Source organism: Microcaecilia unicolor, chromosome 13, assembly GCF_901765095.1.
Source record: "Microcaecilia unicolor chromosome 13, aMicUni1.1, whole genome shotgun sequence".
In the NCBI taxonomy this organism is placed as follows: Eukaryota; Metazoa; Chordata; class Amphibia; order Gymnophiona; family Siphonopidae; genus Microcaecilia; species Microcaecilia unicolor.
Window position 1 is genome coordinate 43,165,467 of NC_044043.1, and position 24,534 is coordinate 43,190,000.

A 24,534-nucleotide genomic window follows, 5' to 3' on the forward strand; every position below is an offset into this window, starting at 1 on the left:
CAACATGGTCCAACAGAGAAAACCAACCAAGAACTGTCGCCAAAAACAGGGTGGGCTTCTAGATTCATCGGGTGGGAATCAAAATCTCCTGAGAATAGCACAGATACTCCAAAAGATACATTCAATGTAGCAGAGTATCCAAAAGGGCGCGACTGGAGTAGGCACACAAGGAAGACCCTGTCACTATTCAATTAATGTTCTCCATGGAAAACAGACAGGCTTCTTTCCAGAAAGGTGCCACAGTCCGCAAAAAGAGGCGCCCAGAACTCGGCTGGAAGAGGCTAACTTGCTAGAAGACCCACGGACACGGTAGCTCCCTTGACCTCCTGAGGAAAGCACGAACTAAAGATCAGAGCAAAGAACTTGTTGTCATATCCCAAAACTGTAGAAGTACACATTGAATACCTAAAAAGCAGGGAAAAGCAAAGATTAACAGAAATGAAAAGCAGAAATCCCCCAAAGAAGGACAAGGGGATTGGGCCACCATAGCAGAACTCCGGTGGAGCTTGACAGGGCGAAAACTGGAGTTCCGAAACCCTGCTTGAACTGAGATTGTGATCTCAGAAACCAATCAAGCCGAGCCAAACGATAGCACATGGTATCTCAAAAAACAAAGGCGAGTGAGAACCCCAATGGAAAGAACATCGAGACGTGCCCTCAGGAAGACGCCGAAACCATGAGTCACCAAGATCTACCACCAACTTTAGTAAGTCTGTACCAAACAGCCTGCCCATAAAGGGAGTTTAAACAACCATTATGTTATACTGCAAAAGCTGGCCAATGGTGCAACCAGATGAAACGACAGGCTGTGACTGCCAAAGACATCTTGTTCGGTTAAAACCTGAATCAAAACATACAAGGAACTGGAAAAGACACCAGCCCTGACTTTCCCCCTGGAATCTCAGGCAGAGGTTGAATGTCAGACTCCTGGAAGAATTTGAAATCTATTGCAGCTAGCTAAGGCACATCCTAGCAACATATGAGCTGCAGATAGGCACCTGCCGAGAAAGAAAGAACTTCTGAATTATCTGAGTAAGGAAGCGCTGGAACCACTACCTGTGTTCAAGTTTGGCTTGGAGGCACCAAGAAAGAGAAAAACCAACAACTGAGAAGGAGCCAGGGAAGTGGGATCTGGCCCATGGAAGAATGCTGAAAATAGAGGCTCTTGCCCTCAGACCTTGAACATAATCCCAGATCTGACAATCTGGTAGGGGAAGCAGACGCTGACCTGGGTGTGAATCTCCTGCTGAGAAACAACAGAAAGAAATGTGTTTCCCAAGCCTATGTTGACTATCACACCCAGATAATGCCAGATGCGGGCTGGAAAGAACAGACATGTGGAAAAAATGAACTCAAATCCATAGACAAAGGGAATAACTACCCAGGAAGAACTTGTAGACTATCAAGAGAGAAAGAGTCAGAAATGGTATAGGTGCGAGGCATGGAACATCCCGCAACCTATCCGTGCGAAGGAAGGTTGACAGTACTTCCATGGCCCTGAAAAAATAAATAAATAAATAACCCTGGAGAAGTGGAAATGGTGAATGACCTGGAATAACGAGAAAATGGCCTTGAAGGATTGCAAAGCTCCAAAATCCCGTGTGAAGGTGAAAGGAGAACAGGAAAACCCAATTCCGAGAGATACAGGGAGGACAAAATGTCCCTGCTGGAGAGAAACTATTAGAGAGAGCAACACTGCCACTGTAAAATGGAGAACCATAAACCTTCAGTGGAGTCTTCTGAAATTCACTGCCACGAGGAAGGAATTTCCCTTCTGTGGAACTATCCAGGAAAAAGAATAAGTTCCCGTGCTCCAGTTGCAACTAGGAACAGTCTCAAACGTGTCTAAACAACAAAGCATTTGCAAGGTGGCTATCACAGGCTGATATAAGGACTGGAGCTTGCATGAAGATTCTAAAAGAAATCCATAGAGAAATGTAAGAACTCCAGCATGGAACCATGCTTAAGTATGCTGAAGACACATCGGGCTGAGACAAAGGTGGTTAACTACTCATAAAAAACAGAAAAGTGTTCTGCTACTATGAAACCCGAGAAGGGAACCAGATTCCATCAGCTGGAGGCGAGAAAGACTTAGGGAGACCTACAGCTTGAATCTGAATTTATTTTGTATTTTTTTTTATTCTTAAACAGCATGAACAATGGTTTGTCTTGAGATGAAGTAAGAACCCTGAGTGGAGTGGAGGAGTGGCCTAGTAGTTAGAGCACCGGTCTTGCAATCAAGAGGTGGCCGGTTCAAATCCCACTTCTGCTCCTTGTGATCTTGGGCAAGTCACTTAACCCTCCATTGCCTCAGGTACAAACTTAGATTGTGAGCCCTCCTGGGACAGAGAAATATCCAGTGTACCAGAATGTAACTCACCTTGAGCTGAAAAAGGTGTGAGCAAGATCTAAATAAATAAATAAACCCTGAAATTTTGATTTGCCTGGTCTGGAACTCTAGACCTCAAGACACTAAGATGAGACTGATAGGATTTTAAGGCTTCCTAAGCCTTTAAACAACTGGACTAGATCCACACAGAACAAAAACAAAGTTAACCGAACTATGGAGCTTGCCAAACAAGACTGAGGTATTGGTATGAAGTGGTCTCTAAGCCAGAGGTAGCTGCTTGCTAAGAGTGCCAAGAAGTGGCTGGAGCAGCAGGCGACGGAGTCTCTAGGTGGCCACTGCCCTCTACACATCCACGGGAGGAAACGCAGTTCCACCCAGGACCCAGTGCCAAGATGCCACGAAACAGTCACTGTGCCTGTACCTCTCCCAGTATCGGAAAGGAAGCAGACACTCTCCTATACTTTGCCATTGTAGACTGTGATCCAACACTGCCCATGCGAGGCCTGGTAACCTAGTACATGGGATACCCTAGAACTGTACTCAAGATACTACTCCAGGTGTATAAAGGAGCAAGGACGCCCCACGGCTGTCATTAAGCCACCGAACCAACATGAACTCTGGCACTGCTGCAAGTCCTGAAAAGGAAGGCAGCCGCATAGGACCCTGTCATCTGAGGCTTCCATGAGGTAAAAGAAGTGGGCAAACCTGAAAAGGGCTGTGAAGCAAAACTCAGGCAACTGCTTATGAGTCCCCTGCGATACGGATGCAACACTGAGCACCTCTGGAAGATGTCACCGTCCCTTGAGCCCTGCCGCAGCGGGGCCGAGATAGTAGTCCTCCTCAAACACCCCCTCTGAAAGCAGCGGTGTACGAAAGACCAAATAGCTTCCACCTGATAAGAGTCGGCAGAAAAAAAGGCGGAAACCCCAAGGGCACTCCCTTTCATGGGGAACAGGCAATGACAAGGACCCCCCCCCCCCCCCTTGCTCTTCTTTTTTTTTTTTTTTTAACAGAAAACCAGGTGAGAAACGGGAGGGGGGAGGGGAAGAGACTCTCAGCTTGTGCTCTAACAAGATGGCCACCAAGGACCTGACAGCTGCCGAAACAGACCAGCCCGCGACCCACTTGAGCAGGAAAACAAACTAGAGGCCTCCGACTACAACAGCTGTATTTGGCAGAAAGCCTGCAGAGCCTGGATAAAAATCCTGCATTGCACGGCACTGCGGATAGCAGGAGTAGTGAGGAATTACCTTGCCACCATTTCAGGGACAGAAAAGAAAACCGGTAAAATATACCAACAACAATAAAATTCCACACTCACCCCGTGGCGCTGCTGGGAGAAGTCTGATGCCTCACAGTCACCGGAGACACACCGCTGCCCTCTCTTTTCCCAGCCCAGATACCAGGGGCACCAGCATCTCTCCAGGAACCAAGTGTAGGCCTTTTTTTTTTTTTTTTTTTTTTTTTTTTAACAGACTTAGATGTTGTGAGGAAGGAGAAAAGAGAGAGGCTGGAGAGAGTAGAAGGGTGGGGAAGGAACCTGGGTGACCAGGTGTACCCCCTAAAAGTGGTACCACTCAGCCGCACACCCCTAGCTCAACTGAACTGAGAAACCCAGAACAGGAGCTGCGTACAGATGAAACCAGAAGCTCATGACAGACCATCCATCTACCTGCTGGAGACAGAGAATACTGACTGACCAAAGAGAATTTCATCCTATAAGGCAGTGAAGTTCAGCGTTCTATCTCCACCTGCTGGTTGATGAACACAACCCACAAGTCCCTACATGTGGATGTGCTAGCTACATTCAGATATCACTGTATACAAAATAGGCAGGTTGTGGATGTGCTTTGGGAAGTGTACAGCAGTATACAAGTGGACAGAGCAAGACGTAGCATTTACAGCTACTATAAATCACGTACAAACATTAACCTTGCTTGTCTTTTGGGACCTCTTGCATTTGTGGTGACTGGAGATCTGATTAGAGGTTGTTGGCCTGACTGTCATCTGTTTCTTTACGTACCTTTACTCCTTTTCATTGTGATTTATTCTTTTTGTTGATCTATCCACATTTCCCAACTCCTTCTCCCCCATCCCATGGCTCAATGTCTATTTGTGTACTTTCCCTGCCCCATGGGGAGTCTGTCTAGGTGTGCTCTGCTTCCTGATAGCTGGCTGGTTAGCTAATGTTTGGTTCCCTGGGTTTGGCTAAGCATATATGAATGTGGCCTGCTACAGTGCTGCTGATGGTCTCACAGAATGATGGTGTAGGGAGCCATGAGTCATGAGTGACCTCAACGAATGGGCTGTGCAGGTCATTTTACACATCTCCCAAAAGCATTGTGAAGGATGCATCTATGACTCCTTTGTTTAATTCTTTATTCTTTATGTCCATAAGGAAATGTGTTAAAAGAAAAAACACATTAGGTTGGTTCAACAAAATAGCATCACCTTATGTTTTCTGCTAACCTTTATTTTTACATATTTAAATTTTGAAACATCAGTTATGGTACCACCAAAACCAAAACTTGCTTACTTGTTTGTTCCAATTGCTGCAACTGCTTTTTTTTGGCTTAGAATATCTTAAAGTCAAAAGACAACCTAAATAACACGACAAGCAACAGCTTGCTAATTACAAGTGACAAGTGCCCCTTCAAGCAATTTAAAAGTGACTTATCTGGAAGCACCACAGAAGTATTTATTGTTAAAAAAAAAAAACACCACCACCTTAGAGCCATGTGCTTACCTTGATACTTTTTACCTTGTTTACAGGTGCTGCAGTTGATGCTTTGGCTCTGCCCATGTGTTTTTAAGTGGCTGGTAATGTATGCTGCACTCAGGAGTTTCCCACAGATATTGCATGATACCTTGCCCTCATGGCGCACCATGTGTGTCCTCAGTCTGTCTTTGGTGGCAAAGGCCGCAGTGCAAGTCTGAAAGAGGGAAAACAAAGTTTTTACAGTACTTCTATAAAGCAAACGTTACTTACCTGTAGCAGGTACTCTCCAAGAACGGCAGGACAATTATTCTCACATGTGGGTGATGACATCCATAGAGCCTGGTGCAGAAACGCTGCCTAGCATACTATTTCTTTAAAAGCTTGAGACAGTGCTCTCATCAAGCATGCGTGGGTTTCCCACCTAACTCACAAGCGTGGGACCAGCAAAGCGAATGCTACATACCTGTAGAAGGTATTCTCCGAGGACAGCAGGCTGATTGTTCTCACTGATGGGTGACGTCCACGGCAGCCCCTCCAATCGGAAACTTCACTAGCAAAGTCCTTTGCTAGCCCTCGCGCGCCCGCGCGCACCGCGCATGCGCGGCCGTCTTCCCGCCCGAAACCGGCTCGAGCCGGCCAGTCCAGTATGTAGCAAGACAATACACTTCAAGGGAAGACTCAACTCCAAAGGGGAGGCGGGCGGGTTTGTGAGAACAATCAGCCTGCTGTCCTCGGAGAATACCTTCTACAGGTATGTAGCATTCGCTTTCTCCGAGGACAAGCAGGCTGCTTGTTCTCACTGATGGGGTATCCCTAGCCCCCAGGCTCACTCAAAACAACAACATTGGTCAATTGGGCCTCGCAACGGCGAGGACATAACTGAGATTGACCTAAAAATTTACCAACTAACTGAGAGTGTAGCCTGGAACAGAACAAACAGGGCCCTCGGGGGGTGGAGTTGGATCCTAAAGCCCAAACAGGTTCTGAAGAACTGACTGCCCGAACCGACTGTCACGTCGGGTATCCTGCTGCAGACAGTAATGAGATGTGAATGTGTGGACAGATGACCACGTCGCAGCTTTGCAAATTTCCTCCATGGTGGCTGACTTCAAGTGGGCTACCGACGCTGCCATGGCTCTAACATTATGAGCCGTGACATGACCCTCAAGAGCCAGCCCAGCCTGGGCGTAAGTGAAGGAAATGCAATCTGCTAGCCAATTGGATATGGTGCGTTTCCCTACAGCCACTCCCCTCTTGTTGGGATCAAAAGAAACAAACAATTGGGCGGACTGTCTGTGGGGCTGTGTCCGCTCCAGATAGAAGGCCAATGCTCTCTTGCAGTCCAATGTGTGCAGCTGACGTTCAGCAGGGCAGGAATGAGGACGGGGGAAAGAATGTTGGCAAGACAATTGACTGGTTCAGATGGAACTCCGACACAACCTTTGGCAGAAACTTAGGGTGAGTGCGGAGGACTACTCTGTTGTGATGAAATTTGGTGTAAGGGGCCTGGGCTACCAGGGCCTGAAGCTCACTGACTCTACGAGCCGAGGTAACTGCCACCAAGAAAATGACCTTCCAGGTCAAGTACTTCGGATGGCAGGAATTCAGTGGCTCGAAAGGAGGTTTCATCAGCTGGGTGAGAACGACATTGAGATCCCATGACACTGTAGGAGGCTTGACAGGGGGCTTTGACAAAAGCAAACCTCTCATGAAGCGAACAACTAAAGGCTGTCCTGAGATCGGCTTACCTTCCACTTGGTAATGGTATGCACTGATTGCACTAAGGTGAACCCTTACGGAGTTGGTCTTCAGACCAGACTCCGACAAGTGGAGAAGGTATTCAAGCAGGGTCTGTGTAGGACAAGAGCGAGGATCTAGGGCCTTGCTGTCACACCAGACGGCAAACCTCCTCCAATGAAAGAAGTAACTTCTCTTAGTGGAGTCTTTCCTGGAAGCAAGCAAGATGCGGGAGACACCCTCTGGCAGACCCAAAGAGGCAAAGTCTACGCCCTCAACATCCAGGCCGTGAGAGCCAGGGACTGGAGGTTGGGATGCAGCAGAGCCCCTTCGTCCTGCGTGATGAGGGTCGGAAAACACTCCAATCTCCACGGTTCTTCGGAGGATAACTCCAGAAGAAGAGGGAACCAGATCTGACGCGGCCAAAAGGGAGCAATCAGAATCATGGTGCCTCGGTCTTGCTTGAGTTTCAACAAAGTCTTCCCCACCAGAGGAATGGGAGGATAAGCATACAGCAGACCTTCCCCCCAATCCAGGAGGAAGGCATCCGACGCCAGTCTGCCGTGGGCCTGAAGCCTGGAACAGAACTGAGGGACCTTGTGGTTCACTTGAGATGCGAAGAGATCTACCAGGGGGGTGCCCCACGCCCGGAAGATCTGTCGCACCACACGGGAATTGAGCGACCACTCGTGAGGTTGCATAATCCTGCTCAACCTGTCGGCCAGACTGTTGTTTACGCCTGCCAGATATGTGGCTTGGAGCACCATGCCTTGACGGCGAGCCCAGAGCCACATGCTGACGGCTTCCTGACACAGGGGGCGAGATCCGGTGCCCCCCTGCTTGTTGACATAGTACATGGCAACCTGATTGTCTGTCTGAATTTGGATAATTTGGTGGGACAGCCGATCTCTGAAAGCCTTCAGAGCGTTCCAGATCGCTCGCAACTCCAGAAGATTGATCTGTAGATCGCTTTCTTGGAGGGACCACCTTCCTTGGGTGTGAAGCCCATCGACATGAGCTCCCCATCCCAGGAGAGACGCATCCGTGGTCAGCACTTTTTGAGGCTGAGGAATTTGGAAGGGACGTCCCAGAGTCAAATTGGAGCAAATCGTCCACCAATACAGGGATTCGAGAAAACTCGTGGACAGGTGGATCACGTCCTCTAGACCCCCGGCGGCCTGATACCACTGGGAGGCTAGGGTCCATTGAGCAGATCTCATGTGAAGGCGGGCCATGGGAGTCACATGAACTGTGGAGGCCATGTGGCCCAGCAATCTCAACATCTGCCGAGCTGTGATCTGCTGGGACGCTCGCACCCGCGAGACGAGGGACAACAAGTTGTTGGCCCTCGCCTCTGGGAGATAGGCGCGAGCCGTCCGAGAATCCAGCAGGGCTCCGATGAATTCGAGTTTCTGCACTGGGAGAAGATGGGACTTTGGGTAATTTATCACAAACCCCAGTAGCTCCAGGAGGCGAATAGTCATCTGCATGGACTGCAGGGCTCCTGCCTCGGATGTGTTCTTCACCAGCCAATCGTCGAGATATGGGAACACGTGCACCCCCAGCCTGCGAAGCGCCGCTGCTACCACAGCTAGGCACTTTGTGAACACCCTGGGCGCAGAGGCGAGCCCAAAGGGTAGCACACAGTACTGGAAGTGGCGTGCGCCCAGCTGAAATCGCAGATACTGTCTGTGAGCTGGCAGTATCGGGATGTGTGTGTAGGCATCCTTCAAGTCCAGAGAGCATAGCCAATCGTTTTGCTGAATCATGGGGAGAAGGGTGCCCAGGGAAAGCATCCTGAACTTTTCTTTTACGAGATATTTGTTCAGGGCCCTTAGGTCTAGGATGGGACGCATCCCCCCTGTTTTCTTTTCCACAAGGAAGTACCTGGAATAGAACCCCAGCCCTTCTTGCCCGGATGGCACGGGCTCGACCGCATTGGCGCTGAGAAGGGCGGAGAGTTCCTCTGCAAGTACCTGCTTGTGCTGGAAGCTGTAGGACTGAGCTCCCGGTGGACAATTTGGAGGTTGAGAGGCCAAATTGAGGGTGTATCCTTGCCGGACTATTTGGAGAACCCACTGATCGGAGGTTATAAGAGGCCACCTTTGGTGAAAAGCTTTCAACCTCCCTCCGACAGGCAGGTCGCCCGGCACTGACACTTGGATGTCGGCTATGCTCTGCTGGAGCCAGTCAAAAGCTCGCCCCTTGCTTTTGCTGGGGAGCCGCGGGGCCTTGCTGATTCGCACGCTGCTGACGAGAGCGAGCGCGCTGGGGCTTAGCCTGGGCCGCAGGCTGTCGGGAAGGAGGATTGTACCTACGCTTGCCAGAAGTATAGGGAACAGTCTTCCTTCCCCCGAAAAATCGTCTACCTGTAGAGGTAGAAGCTGAAGGCTGCCGGCGGGCGAACTTGTCGAATGCGGTGTCCCGCTGGTGGAGAGACTCTACCACCTGCTCGACTTTTTCGCCAAAAATGTTATCCGCACGGCAAGGCAAGTCCGTAATCCGCTGCTGGACTCTATTCTCCAGGTCGGCGGCACGCAGCCATGAGAGCCTGCGCATCACCACACCTTGAGCAGCGGCCCTGGACGCAACATCAAAAGTGTCATAAACTCCTCTGGCCAGGAATTTTCTGCACGCCTTCAGCTGCCTGACCACCTCCTGAAAAGGCTTGGCTTGCTCAGGGGGAAGAGCATCAACCAAGCCCGCCAACTGCCGCACATTATTCCGCATGTGTATGCTCGTGTAGAGCTGGTAAGACTGGATCTTGGACACGAGCATAGAGGAATGGTAGGCCTTCCTCCCAAAGGAGTCTAAGGTTCTAGCGTCCTTGCCCGGGGGCGCCGAAGCATGTTCCCTAGAACTCTTAGCCTTCTTTAGGGCCAAATCCACAACTCCAGAGTCATGAGGCAACTGAGTGCGCATCAGCTCTGGGTCCCCATGGATCCGGTACTGGGACTCGATCTTCTTGGGAATGTGGGGATTAGTTAATGGTTTGGTCCAGTTCGCAAGCAATGTCTTCTTCAGGACATGGTGCAAGGGAACAGTGGACGCTTCCTTAGGTGGAGAAGGATAGTCCAGGAGCTCAAACATTTCAGCCCTGGGCTCGTCCTCCACAACCACCGGGAAGGGGATGGCCGTAGACATCTCCCGGACAAAGGAGGCAAAAGACAGACTCTCGGGAGGAGAAAGCTGTCTCTCAGGAGAGGGAGTGGGATCAGACGGAAGACCCCCAGACTCCTCGTCAGAGAAATATCTGGGATCTTCCTCTTCCTCCCACGAGGCCTCACCCTCGGTGTCAGACACAAGTTCACGGACCTGTGTCTGCAACCTCGCCCTGCTCGACTCCGTGGAACCCTGTCCACGATGGGGGCGTCGAGAGGTAGACTCCCTCGCCCGCATCGGCGAAGCTCCCTCCGCCGACGTAGTCGGGGAGCCTTCCTGGGAGGTGGCCGCGGTCGGTACCGCACGCGGGTACCGACGTCGGGGACCTCAACCTGGGCGATGGGCCAGCCGGCGCCACGCTCGACGGTACCGGTGGCGCAAGCACCGCCGGTACCGGAGGGGTAGGGCGCAACAGCTCTCCCAGAATCTCTGGGAGAACGGCCCGGAGGCTCTCGTTTAGAGCGGCTGCAGAGAAAGGCTGAGAGGTCGATGCAGGCGTCGACGTCAGTACCTGTTCCGGGCGTGGAGGCTGTTCCGGGCTGTCCAGAGCGGAGCGCATCGACACCTCCTGAACAGAGGGTGAGCGGTCCTCTCGGTGCCGATGCCTGCTGGGTGCCGAATCCCTCGGCGACCCAGAGCTCTCGGTGCCGACACGGGGAGGAGACCGGTGTCGATGCTTCTTCGATTTCTTCCGAAGCATGTCACCGGAGCTCCCCGGCACCGACGAGGAGGACGTCGAATCCACCCGTCGCTTCCTCGGGGCCGAGACTGAAGAAGGTCGATCTCGGGGGGGCTGTACCGCAGGAGCCCTCAGGGTAGGCGGAGACCCACCCGAGGGCTCACCGCCACCAGCAGGGGAATGGACAGCCCTCACCTGCACTCCACCCGATGCACCACCGTCCGACGACATCAGCAGACGAGGTCCTGGTACCACCGACGTCGATGCAGCTATCCGATGTCTCGGCGCCGATGCAGAGGCCCGATGCCTCGATGCACTCGATGCAGGGGCGGCCGAGGAAGATGGTCTGGACGCTGACGACGTCGATGCACTCGAAGATCCCGGTGCCGATGCCGACGAAGAGCCCGAGAACAACACGTTCCACTGGGCTAGTCTCGCTACCTGAGTCCGCCTTTGAAGCAGGGAACACAGACTGCAGTTCTGAGGGCGGTGCTCGGCCCCCAGACACTGAAGACACGACGAGTGTCGATCAGTGAGCGAGATAACCCGGGCGCACTGGGTGCACTTCTTGAAGCCGCTGGAAGGCTTCGATGTCATGGGCGGAAAAATCACGCCGGCGAAATCAAAAGCCGAAATGGCGAAATTCGAAGCACCAAATTTAGAGGGAGAAAAAATCTCGACCGAGGCCGAAAAAAGGCCTACCCCGACGACGAAAGAAAACTTACCGGGGCAAAAAAGCTGGAAGTACGGGGAGGATTTACACGAAACCCGGCGGGGGGTTTCCGGAGCACTTCCCGACAGGACAAAGCTTTCCCGAAGGAAAAAAAAACACGTTCAAACAAATTGGACGCGCCTGAGGTCGACTTTCCGGGGCTCGACACGGCGAAAACACGACCGTACCGAGTGCGGACAAAAGAAGACTGGCCGGCTCGAGCCGGTTTCGGGCGGGAAGACGGCCGCGCATGCGCGGTGCGCGCGGGCGCGCGAGGGCTAGCAAAGGACTTTGCTAGTGAAGTTTCCGATTGGAGGGGCTGCCGTGGACGTCACCCATCAGTGAGAACAAGCAGCCTGCTTGTCCTCGGAGAATACAATTACATAGCTAAAAACTGAATTCAACTCCAAGGGGAGGTGGGAAAGTATGTGAGAATAATTGGACTGCTGTCTTCAAATACCTGCTACAGGTAAGTAACTTTGCTTTCTCAGAGGACAAACATGTCATAATTCTCATATGTGGGAATCCCTACCTACCAGGCTTTCTGAAAACAGGAACATTAAGACAATAGGGATTCACAACAGCGAAGGCAATTAGATCAATTAACCTGAAACCATACATACACTGTTTGTGAAGGTGCAGCTTGGAACAGAATAAACTGGACTTAGGAGGGTGGGAATTGGATTCTAGACCCTAAACAAATTCTGCAGGACTGTCAAACCAGCTACAAACTGGCTAAGGACTGCTGCCTTACAAATCTCTTCAATGGAAGCTGATCTCAAGTGGGCTACCGATACAGCCATGCCTCTGACATTATGAGCCGTGACCTGGCCCTCTAGAAAGAGATGTTTGTTAGTCTATTGGAAAGAATGTGTTACCAATAGCTATCCCCATCCTATTGGGTTCAAAAGAAACAAAAGACCGGGTGGACTGTCTATGGGGCTTAGTCCGCTCTAGGTAGAAGGCCAAGGCTCACTTGCAGTCCAAGGTGAGCAGTGTGGTTTCGACAGGATAGGCATGCGGTTTGGGAAAAAATGTTGGCAGGATGATTAATTGACTGATTAATATGAAATTCTGACACCACCTTAGGGTGAGTGTGGAGAACTACTCTGTTGTGATCAGATTTCATGTAAGGTGGATCCACTACTAGGGCTTGAAGCTCATTGCCCTGTGAGTAGTGACTGCTACCAAAAATAAGACCTTCCAGGTCAAGTACTTCAGAAGACAGGAATCTAGTGGCTGAAAAGGAGCTCTCATCAGCTGGGTAAGGACGACGCTGAGGTCCCATGACACAGGTGGTTTGACGCAAACCTTTAAAAATAAAATCGAACTAGAGACTGTCCAGAGATGGACAAGAACAAAAGAAAACAAGGATAGCCATACTGGGTCAGACCAATGGTCCATGTAGCCCAGTATTCCATTTCCAACAGGGGAAAATCCAGGTCACAAGTATCTAGCAGAAACCCAAACAGTAGCAACATACACGGTGATGGTAAGCACTACTCGCACTGAGGTGAACTCTTACAGAGTTGGTCTTGAAATCAGACTCTGAGAGATGCAGAAGGTATTCAAGCAGGTTCTGTATAGGGCAAGAGAGGTTCTAGGGCCTTACCCTCACATCATACAGCAAACCTCCTCCATTTGAAAGTATAACACCTCCAAGTAGAATCTTTCCTGAAGCCAGTAGGACCCTGGAGACACCCTCCAGACTATGCTCTCAACATCCAGGCTGTGAAGGCCAAAGACTGGAGATTGGGATGCAAAAGAGACCCCACATTCTGTATGATAAGTGTCAGAAAACAGTCCAATCTCCATGGTTCTTCAGAGGACACTCCAGAAGAAGTGGGAACCATATCTGCCTGGACCAAAAAAGGGCAATCAGGATCACGGTTCTCCAGTCGTGGCCTGAGTTTCAGCAAAGGGGAGGAATGGGAGGAAACGTATAAAGAAGACCTGTCCCCCAATGAAGGAGGAAGGCATCCGACCTGACTGAAGAAGTACTGAGGGACTTTGTGGTTGTATTGACTGGTGAAGGAGATTCACCAAAGGGGTGCCCCACTCTTGAAAAAAAATCTTGTGGGCAACATCTATGCTGAGAGACCACTTGTGAGGTTGCATCATCTGGCTCAGTCTGTCAGCTAGGCTGTTCAGTTTCCCTGCCAGGTATGTGGCTCCGAGAACCATCCAGTGTTGGATGACCCAGTTACACATACAGACAGCCTCCTAATACAGACAGTAGAAACCCACACCTCCCTCCTGGCTGATGTAATAAATTGCAACCCGACTGTCTGTTTGAATGAGCACAATTTCGTTGACAGCCAATCTCCGAAAGCCTTCTGGCGTTCCAGAAGATTGATCTGAAGATCTGTCTCTTGGGCACATCAAAGAACAAGTGTGAAGCCCATCTACATGAGCTCCCTATCCCAGGTTAGTTTCATCTATTAGCAGCACCCTCTGGGGCAGAGGAATTTGGAATGCCAATCTGAGGGTCAAACTGAACTGATTTGTCCCCTCCTATAAACTTTAATTCTGAACTGGTGGTAAATGGAACTTGGAGCAACTGATGACAAACCCTAGTAGTTCTAACAACTGAATAGTTCTTCACTTGGACTCCTGATAACCTTCCTTCAACATGCTCTTGACCCACCAGTTGTCCAGGTAGGGAAGCACGTGGAATTCCAGTCTGCGTAGCAACACTGCAAGACACTTGGTAAATACTCTGGAACCTGATTCAAGGCCAAATGGCACAAAGCGATACTGGAAGTGGTGTTTCCCCATATGGAATCAGAGATACTTCTTGTGACTGGGAAGTATAGGCATCCTTTAAGTCCAGAGAGTATAGCCAGTCTTGTTCCTGAATCATGGGGAGACGTGAGCACAGGGAAACCATCCTGAACTTTTCTTTACCAAGTATTTGTTTAGGGCCCATAGGTCTAGGATGGGACACACTCCTCCTGTCTTCTTTGGCACAAGACGTACCTGGAATAGAATCCCTTCCCTTCTTCCCCTGGTGGGATGGGTTCAACTGCACGGGCCTTGAGAAGGGCAGAGAGAGGAGGTAAGACACTCTCAGAAAGCAATTTGGTGTTTCTTTTTCCAATGCAAAGCATAACTGAGACGGACTATTTGAAGAACCCACCACTGGCTGGAAGTTAAAAGGGGCCCCCCTTTCCTAGAAAAAACACAGCTTCCCCCTACCAGAAGGGTGTCCGGAACAGTCACTTTGATGGCGGCTATGCTCTCCTGAAGCAATCAAAAACTCATCCCCTGCTTTGACTGGGGAGCCGGTTGAGCCTTTTGCACACGTTATTGACAAGAACAAACATGCTGGGGATGAACTGGTTGAACAGGGCAAGAAGAATTAGTGTACCCTACACCTTTGAGAGTAATAAGCACCTCCGACTTGCCAGAAAACCTCCTGGAGGAGGAGGGTGGAGGTGGTGTCTGCCGGGAGAGGGTATCGATGTTATCAGTGTGGTTCTTGACAAAGTCAGTGATCTCTTCCACCTTTTCCCCAACAAGGTTGTCTCCACTGCAAATGGCATCTGCCAACCTCTACTGAACTGCCAGGTCCGAGACACACAGCCATGAGAGTCTACTCATTGCTATACTCTGGGAAGATCCTGGATGCTATATCAGAAGTGTCAAAAGTCATACAGACTGCGCATCAAGGACCGCAAGTAAGGGCTCACATAGAGCTGGTACAATTATATATGAGAAGTGAGTATCAACGCCTGGTACGTCTTATGCCCGAACAAATCCTACCTAGGAAAGGCAAGTCAAAATCCCTGGAACTCTTGGCTCACTTGAGCACAGATTCAACCACTAAGAATTGATGAGGCAACTGCTGCCTATCAAATCCAGGTGAAATTTGAATCTGATACATGATGTCAATTTTCTTGGGGAGAACTGCAACAGACAGAGGGGACTCCCCATTCTTCACCTGAATGCCTCAAAGGATCTTATGAAGAAGGACAGTCGCAGCCTCTCTAGGTGGTGAGTCGTAGTCCAGAACCTTGAACATCTCAGCTCTGGGCTCAACCTCCTTTTCTAAGTTAATGGGGACGGCAGCTACCATCTCATTAACAAAAGCAGGAAGAGAGAGACTTTCAGGTGGAGAATTATGTCTCTCCTCAGGAGGAGAGGAGTCTGGTGGAATTCCATAGGACTTCTCCTCTGAGAATTACCATGGATCATCATCACCACACTCCCATGAATGAGCCGAGTTGGAGTCAGCAAAATACTCCGCATGAGAGGGCAGAGTCTACGTCTGCCTTGGACAAGAGGAACCATGGACACTCCTGAAATGGTGCCAAGATGCAAGTTCGCCTCTAAACTCCAGCAAAGCTTCCTTCACAGAGGTTGAAAGCATGCCCGCATGGACAGGTGTCAATGCTGGTACCTCGTGCAGCACCAATGTCGGTGACCACTCCACAGGTTGAGAGGCCTGCAGGGCAGGCAGAAGTCGAGTCACAGCTGGCATAAATGCTCCCAGTGCTGATGGACTCTGCTTCTGAAGGAGCCTCGCCAAGTGCTCTTGGAGTATGGCACGGATCCGCTCATCGAGGGCACCGGTTCAAAGGCAGCCTGCAGAGTTGTCAAGCGGGAAGGCACCCACCCACACATGCACACTGGGAGCACTGCCTCAAGCTTTTAAAGAAATAGTATGCTAGGCAGTGTTTCAGCACCAGGCTCCATGGATGATGTCACCCACATGTAAGAATTATATGGCTTGCTTGTCCTCTGAGAATTATCTTTCTAAATATATTTGAGGCACTTAATTCAACTGCATCACCTAATCACAGCAGCCCAAAATGAAGGCAATGGTTGCATGCTGATGGCATATGCAACCTGATGTAGAACAACCCATGATGCTACCAGCTGTGTAACATTTCCTTCTAATAGCACAGGAGAACAGCTTTAAGCACTGTTTATAAAACTATTGAAAACTCGCTGCATTGTTAAAGCTTTTTTAGAAGAGCAAGTTCTTCTGGGCTTACTGTTTTTGCATGTCCCTCTCTGAACACATAGGGATTTTCGGGTGTAATTGTATTAGATTTGTTATTCATTGTATGTTTATATTGTTTATGTATGTATATTTATAACCTGCCTTGTTAAAGGAGGGATATAAATTTTAAAATAAATCAACTGTACAGTCTTATACAACATCCATTCAGTAAACAAAACTGATCTAGGCTGTTAACAATACATACAGAGTCAAAAGTAAGACAATATACAATAAAGGACAAAATACAGCTGATGACACCTGAAAAAATTATTCCCCCCCCCCCCCATTCATAAAACCATACAAGAACAACGCATAACCCAGTACAAACAAAGTGAAATTTAGTAATACCTATTCATTTCCTTTCCTTTAGTTGGGCTGTACCATTCATAACAAGTGGGTGCTGTCCCTTCCTGACAGAAGATGGAGGTAGAGAAACTGAACTTTCTGAGTGACATCACCAGTATAACCTGCTGATGCTCAGTGGAAAGCTCCAGTACGTCTCTGCCAAAGCAGCGGAAGTTCCCCTAAACTACACCCCTTTATCCATCAACCACTGCAGCTATACTGAATCAATTTTCTTAATTTGAACTTTTTTTTAACTATCACTGGACAGAAAGACAGAGATCCCCTAAGAGTCCAGACAGAGAACTGTCAACTCTGCTCAGTTGCTGGCTCTCATAGGTCTTATAGCACCTGCCAGCTAGACCAGGATCTTGATGTTGCAAAAGCAGCCTTTTTTTTGTCTGTTTGTTTGCCTACAGCTGTGGGGGAGCCCAGATGAAAAGCACTCAAGGGTAGAAAAAGGTGTGTGTGTGGGGGGGGGGGGGGGGGGGGGGAGAACCCACTTCCCCTGTGGCAGAGCCCCACAACTCACCCAGTGGTCACCATCACAAACGGCAGCCTATAAGCTTGAAGCACCTGAGGCAATAAAAAACCAGCTTGAACAGCTGCTCCATCTTCTTCTCATGCACCTCCTCGAAAGCTGAGCCCTGGCAGAAGAGCTGAAGGCGATTTTGAACCTGGTCCCTTGGTTCTCAGCCTGCTGCACTAACTATTAGGCTACTTCTCAACTCTTCTTCTCGAAGTGTCATGAGAAAGCCATCCATATTGGATACTCTAGCATCTATCCACCTCCTCTGGCATGAAAGGATATAAACCTGTCTGAAACCTTGGATCCTGACAGCGCTATCCAGGGTCTTCCCCCTCCACCAACATCATGAGAAAGAATGCCTTATGGAGCGGAAAATGCTTCAGAGGCCTTGACAGAACCTTCAGAATAGGGTCTCCCCCGTGAATCACAAGCCTAATCCTGCCTTAAAAGCACTCTGAGAAGTTTCACTATTGTTTCCCCCGCCTCCCCCAAAGCTGGGAGGAGAGAGGAGCTCTGACATGTGTGTCACCTGATGAAATATTAACAGTGAAGAACTAAAGCAGTACAAGCGCTGTCATACCCGAGGATAGATACACAAACAGGAAAGTTCACGAAAAGAAAGAGAGAGAGAGAAAAAAAACCCAGCATGGTTCACAGTTTTTCGTTTGTTTTTTTAAATATGAAGCCGAAGCACTAATAAAAAGGCTAAAGAAACAGTGCCAGGTCTTATACCCCATACAGGCCACAGTCCAATACAGGGAACTTCTCCAGCCTTACTTTTTGGCTGGGTACTAAAGTCCCACTCTTGCACATTTGAAGAGAAAGAAAACAGAGTTATCTCCCTCTAAAATCTTCATCCAGAAGTGCACCTCCTCCACCAAGGCCTGCACCCAGAAAACTACCTCAGGTGTGTGGGCTGAGCTGCGAGGAAAGACCAGTGCTTCAATCTAGTCACTCTGAATACTGCAGAGTTTTCCTGTCTTAAGATGAGGAAGAGACTTCCCAGTCACTTATTTAAACCCCTTTCAGAAGGAAGAAAATGGCAAGGTACTCACACAGGCTTTGAAGCGTCAGTCTGTGGGCGTGCCTGGCCATATGTCCGCTCTTCCAGACCAACTGTAGCCTAGGACCCCAGTGATCTTGCCTCTCCCTGTCTCACTCTGTCTGGTGAGTGGGGATATTTTTTGTACTTGGCTGTTTTCCATATGCTACGGAATAAAGCTAAACCAGGCAACCCCACTCTAATTCTGTTTGCCTGAAGCTAAGGGGGAGCATCCAAAAAGTTGCAAGGAGGGAGGAGGGGACCCCCCCTCCCAATAGTAGTGGTCACCAACAGGTAATGACTGGGGACAGTGGAGCAGTACTCCACCCTCAACCAGGTCCGGTCCATTGATCCGGGAGCCTTGAAGCCAGCCATTGGGCTCTGAAAAGCTGTCCGGCACCTTCCTGCACTGCTGAGAGCTAGGCCTGAACAATCTACCATCTGATGGAGGTAGAGAAATACTGAAGCTTTCCAAGTTTATTCAGATTTTGATATACCACTCATTAGCAGCTTTTCTGAGCTGTTATACTGGTGATGCCACTAGGCAAGTTCAGTTTCTATACCTTCATCTGCTGGCAGAAGGGAAAACACTGCTTGTTAAAGATTGTACTGCCTAGATGCTAAGGAAATAAGATTTCATAAACTGCAGAAAGCCCAAGTAATCTCTTTCAATTCAAACTGTTACTGATAAAATCACTCCATATTAAAACCACCACCACCATATTCCTGAATTCCTATAGCTTTCTACATAAGGGTCAAAATTAGCATAATCCCTCTACTAGCATTTACAATGGAGTTTTAGTCTCTCTCTACTCAAAGTCCACTAAAAAGAACACAGATCACCCTATTTTACCGGCTTTTTTCCTACCATTATTACTGCAAATGTTTTTTTAACCTTAAATATCTCAGAAAATGGAATGATTTTAGCTGTTGGCAATTTATAATTCAAAGGGCACCCACTCAAAAATCAGGCTGATACTTACATAGTCAAGAAAAATGAACACATGAATAGTCATTTTATATGGAATTTGGAGTTGATAGGACGTTATTTGCATGTGTGGAGTGCCCTATTGTCCCTATCTCTGTATGAAGTTCTTCTGAGGATGCAGGTAAGCTCACTGCTATGTTGGTATCTGCTGGGTTCTCATGACCTCAACTGGCCACTGCCAGAGGAAGGATGCTGGGCTCAATGGACCTTCAAATGAATATAATACATCACATGATATTCAAACAGGGTCACATGATAAATTGAAGGCTGAATGATTGCCAAGAGTATTAGGTGTCATCCTTGATGCAAAATTGTCTTTTGAACCACAGATAGATAATTTGTTTCAGAGGGTGTTCTGGCAATTAAGGCAGCTTTCATCAGTAAGATCATATTTTCACAAAGATAATTTCAGACTGTTGGTTCAAAGTTTCATACTAGCCCAATTCGTCCTGTATCTGGGAATATCAACTAAATTAGAAATCATCTGCAGTTATTTCAGAATATGACAGCCTGTATGACATTTATGAATAAGTTACGTTGCTACATTGTATGGATCTTGTTAGTCCTTCGTTTAAAGGTGTTAAATTCCAAGCGTTTTTACAATCTTCATTCCTTTATCAATACCCTTGTGTATGGAATATGTTACCATTAGGTCTTAAGTATCAAGCTACTTAAGACTTGTTCAAAAGGGATTTGAAAACTATTATTTGATAGGAATATGAATTAAGCTTTCAGTATGTATAGTTTTTAGTCTATGATTTGTAAACTGCATTAACTTGTTATTGTTACCCGCTTTGAACCTCTATAGGGAGTAGGTGGGCTATAAATGTCAATTTAGATTAGATTAGATTTTATTCAGCACAGCTTTTCTCGTGTTAAGTTCCACAACAGCAGTTGGCCAATCCAAATATATTTTGCCGAAACTTTGTAGATAGTTTTTCTAACGGACCATCATCACCTGATGAAGACTGAAAAGGGAGGTAGAATACACTTTGCAGTTTGAGGATTGTGGGTATCTTAACCTGGCTGCAGGGTTATGATCATTATCAGTTCTTCTCTGAGGATGCTGCTGGAGTTAACAAGCTGGCTTCATACATTGCTCTGTTATAATCCTGTTTATCATGGAGGTCTTGAGCAAGAGGATTTTACAGAAAGGCAGATCAATAAAACAACGTGCACATTAAATGTTCAAGGGGTATTTGCTGTTCAATGCTTGCTCTGCAGTATGAGTCTGAATCACTAGGGTTTATCTCCCATTCTGTGGCTATGAAAAAACCCCCAAAAGTCTCCAATTAATAAAAGCTAGAAAATGTAAAGTCTGAATTCTGCTTCAGTAATAAAGTTTACCCATATTACTAAATTAGTCTTAACCATTAGCTATAGCAAGGACAGCAATTCTAAAAGTTAGCCTGAATCATTACATTCTTAAAGATTTTTTATTGCTCAAATTTTGCCGTCTGACCCCTTTTTTTTGCCATCTGTTAGCAGGGATGTTCAACACAAAATGTGAATAACTTTACAGGCAACCGTTGGTTTCTGATTTTGGCTTTTTATTTGGTTGCTAACACAACACTGGAAAAACTTATTTTCCTCCTTCAGTGTTATACATTAGTACACTTGCCCTACAGTGTTGGCAGCCAGACGATTACAGTCCTCATGAATATGAACCATTAAAAGTTCTAATAGATGTCTTTATCATGTAGTGCAAGAAGGAAAGCATTTCAGACAAATGTCATCAGCTTAAAAAAATACACACACACACACCAGCAACCCCAGCAGCCACCATATTTTTAAAGATCAAGATGAAGGCTTATTCATTTCTGATATGGTCTTGTTGCTGGAAAATGCTGACAAGATCATTAGCATAGCTGGGATTGAAAACAATGTAGACAAATTTCTGCAGAAAAATTCCATAAATTATCATCATTAGCCATGTATACTCGTGAAAGCCATTACTTGGGAGTGAGCAACAATGAATGATCTACTCTTTGGGATCCTATTGGGTATGCCTGACCTGAACTGGATACTGTTGGAAGTAAGATGCTGAGTTTCATGGACCTTTGGTCTACCCAGTATAGCAAATCTTATGTTATAACTTAAAACTGGTGCTGTAGTGCATACTGGGTATGGCCAGTGTTCCCCTTACTTGGCATTTGAAGGGTCTCTCTGTAGAATGGACATGCTTCACGTGACAACTTAAGTGGTCAGGCCTGTGAAGAGAGGGAAAAGAAAGTCACATAACATTTAAGTTAAGCATCAACTCTGCATCTACAAAATCTACATTTTTGATTTGCAAAATAAATTGCTACAAGCATCTTACCTGTCCAGGTATGCTCATTAAACTCAAAATAAAAGCTTGAATAGCTCAAAATGTATGCTAGACAAACCCCTGGTAATGTCACTATAGTGAGAAGAAATTTTACCCCAGTGTTCACAGGCTAATGGGAGGAATACGATAAAGTATCTGTGGCCTGAAGAACAGCAAGTAGCTTCAGCAGTCTATGCAGGTCAATGGCTGAGTAGGCATCACTGGCTCATATGGCCAAAAGGAAGGCATTGTCACTGGCCCTAACAGGCCAAGACAGCCCTGTTCATCATCAGGTCAGAGGAAGTGAGCTACTATTTCGTTCAGTGGTGGAACAAAAGAGTTAGATATAGCTAGAGAGGGGGTGGGTTTAAGAAAGACTTGGCTGAGGAATGTGGAGTTATTTGAGAGGGAAGAGTGGAAGTTTAGGGAGCTCCGAGCACTGGTTCTTATTTAGGCTGCTTTCCACCACAATTTACAAAGTGATCCCCTACTCAAGTACCTCTGCACCCTGCTTTTCTGACACTACTACACTTACATTAACAAAAACACACTGACTCGGGTAGGGCAGGCAATGTGGAAACTGAGAGGACTCATTGCCAAAAGGACTACAGAAGCACTGGAAGGAGCGGAAAGATCAAGTAGTACCGTGTGCGGGCTCCTATAGTTTGCTGGGAAGGAGATGTATGGGTTAATACACATGTTCTCAGAAAGGAGCTCCTGCATATTTAAAGGTCAGTGATGGTAACCCTTGTTGACAGCAAAGATGTGCTAATCTGGAACTGAGCATCAAGCAATGGTGATTTTTCCATGACAGGTCTAAAGATGCACTGGATGGGAAACGCTGCTCATCACAATGTGCACTAAGCCCACAATGGAGGCCTAGTAAGTAGTGACATTTTAGGCAACAATTAATGTCTTATTTTATTAACAGCACTAGTATTACTCAACTATTCTCAAAATGGCGTTCTGTACCTCTCTCTGCCATGCAGTATTTTCACAGAGCTGCCAAGGGGGCCGACCTTCTGAGCAGGAGATTTAAGGGCCCGTCCACAGCTCTGACCCACACCGTCTATAGCCCTGCCTACAGCTCTGCCCCTGGCAAACACCAATTCGAAGCCAGGGGCACCAGAAGTAGCCTCCCTTTCCAGTGGCAGTAGATGACGACATTTTAGGAAGGCATTTCCTGCTTTTGCTGGAAAGGCTGTTGAGTGGGAGATCCCAGCTCCCCGGAAGGACTGCAGGAGACAACCTGCAAATGCGGGAGGCTCAGCAAGTCCATTTTCAATTCTGTAGTCTTTATTGATTCATAGCTAGTCTATTTTTTCAGTTTATTAAAATAAAAAAAAAAAGGGGGGAGGTCACATGATGTGTTAGAGGGAGCAAGACGCGTGATTTGCTCTCTCTGAGGCGCCTGGGCCTTTTTGCTTAAAAATCTATCCCTAAATCTGGTCGAAATTGCCCGAAATTTGCTTCGAGGAGAGCAGAAAGACTATGGACAAATTTGTGGAGGCAACTCCAAAAATTATGGCCACCAGAACTAGCAAACATGAGAAAGAGAAGCCCCGGCAGGAAGAGTTACCGGTGGAACAAAAATGGCCACAGAGCGGGAGCGTGGGTTTTACTAAAGAACAACTTGTGCAGTTTACTACAGCAGTGGAGGCGGCAATGGAGCCAAGGCTGGAGAAACTTTCAAGTCAACTTACTAATTTTGAGACTACCCAACTCGAGCTGTTACGGCGTGCTGGTGAACTCGAGCAACGAGTGTCAGACCTGGAAGATGCTACCGCGCTAGCACCCTCACTTCTCAAACAATTAAAAGGATAAGATCGAGTCACTCAATGTTAAAATAGATGACCTCGAAAACAGGTCAAGGAGGGCTAATTTAAGGCTGATCGGTATTCCGGAATCGGTGGGAGATAGAACTCTGGCTACAGAGCTGGAAGCTTGGCTCAAAAACGAGTTTGCCTTGTCAGACCATGCAGGGACATTGAGCCTAGAGAGGGCCCATAGGCTGGGACGGATAAGAGAAGGCCGCCAATCGCCTAGGGCAGTGATCATGAAAGTCCACAATTAATTACATAAGGTGGAAATACTGAATGGCTATCGCTTGAAAAGGGAGTCCACAAAGTTTAAAGGCTGCTCAGTAAGGATTTATCAAGACTACTCGGTTTCCCTGCAAGAGAAAAGGAAGGCGTTTACCCCATTGTGTAGCCGACAGCATCATCTGAAAATTCAGTTCATGCTAATTTATCCAGCAGTGCTCAAAATTAAGCAGAACGGGACCTGGCGCTCCTTTACTTCGGAATCGGCTGCCAAGGGTTATGTGGAAAACTTAGAACGGAGCGGAAACAATAGTAGTCCAGGCTAAAATGCTGGCCTAATGACCGCATGGCTTGGAACCAGGATTGGTATATGTGGTTATAAGAAGAAGTTTGCGGGACTATATATATCTGGTAGAATGTAGGGTATTGTATGTTGATATTATGGGGCTCGGGGGGTCTCAACATGTAGGTGACTCCAATGATGTTTGCAAGGGGAGGGCAGGAGAGAAGGGAGGAGTTGAGTAAGGGGAGGGGGACGAGACATTAAGGATGGGGGCTGTAAGTGGAACGGGGGGGAGTGAAAGGGCAACGTGGTGTCTGTGATACGATCAAGCCAAACCACCACAAGGGTGGAGGTACACAAATTCCTACGAAAAGTAGAATCTGAGGAAAGGGGGAGTAGGAGGAGTAGGCTCTTGAGCAACACCAGTAGGCGACGTAGATAGGAACAATCTCTTTATTTAAATATACACTCGACTCAACACAGCCGTGTTTCGGCGCTACAGACGCCTTCTTCAGGAGTCTATGAAATAAAACCAAACAATGGTAATATAACAAACATGCAGAACAAAAAGTAAAATAAATGTAGAACGTTAAATGTGTGATAAACATAAATTCCATATAGAATTAAAAAAAT

The 24,534-nt window shown here is 47.7% G+C and overlaps 1 protein-coding gene across 1 annotated transcript in view; it reads right to left on the bottom strand.

The window, feature by feature from the left end:
- The window catches only part of VEZF1 (vascular endothelial zinc finger 1), a 124,261-nt gene that overhangs the window by 36,898 nt on the left and 62,829 nt on the right, over positions 1 to 24,534 (bottom strand). Inside the window, exons 3-4 of the mRNA XM_030222125.1 lie at positions 21,415 to 21,478; positions 5,097 to 5,283 (exon numbers count right to left, since the gene is read on the bottom strand). Coding sequence (XP_030077985.1) covers positions 5,097 to 5,283; positions 21,415 to 21,478 — 251 coding nt within the window. The remainder of the gene's footprint in view (positions 1 to 5,096; positions 5,284 to 21,414; positions 21,479 to 24,534) is intronic.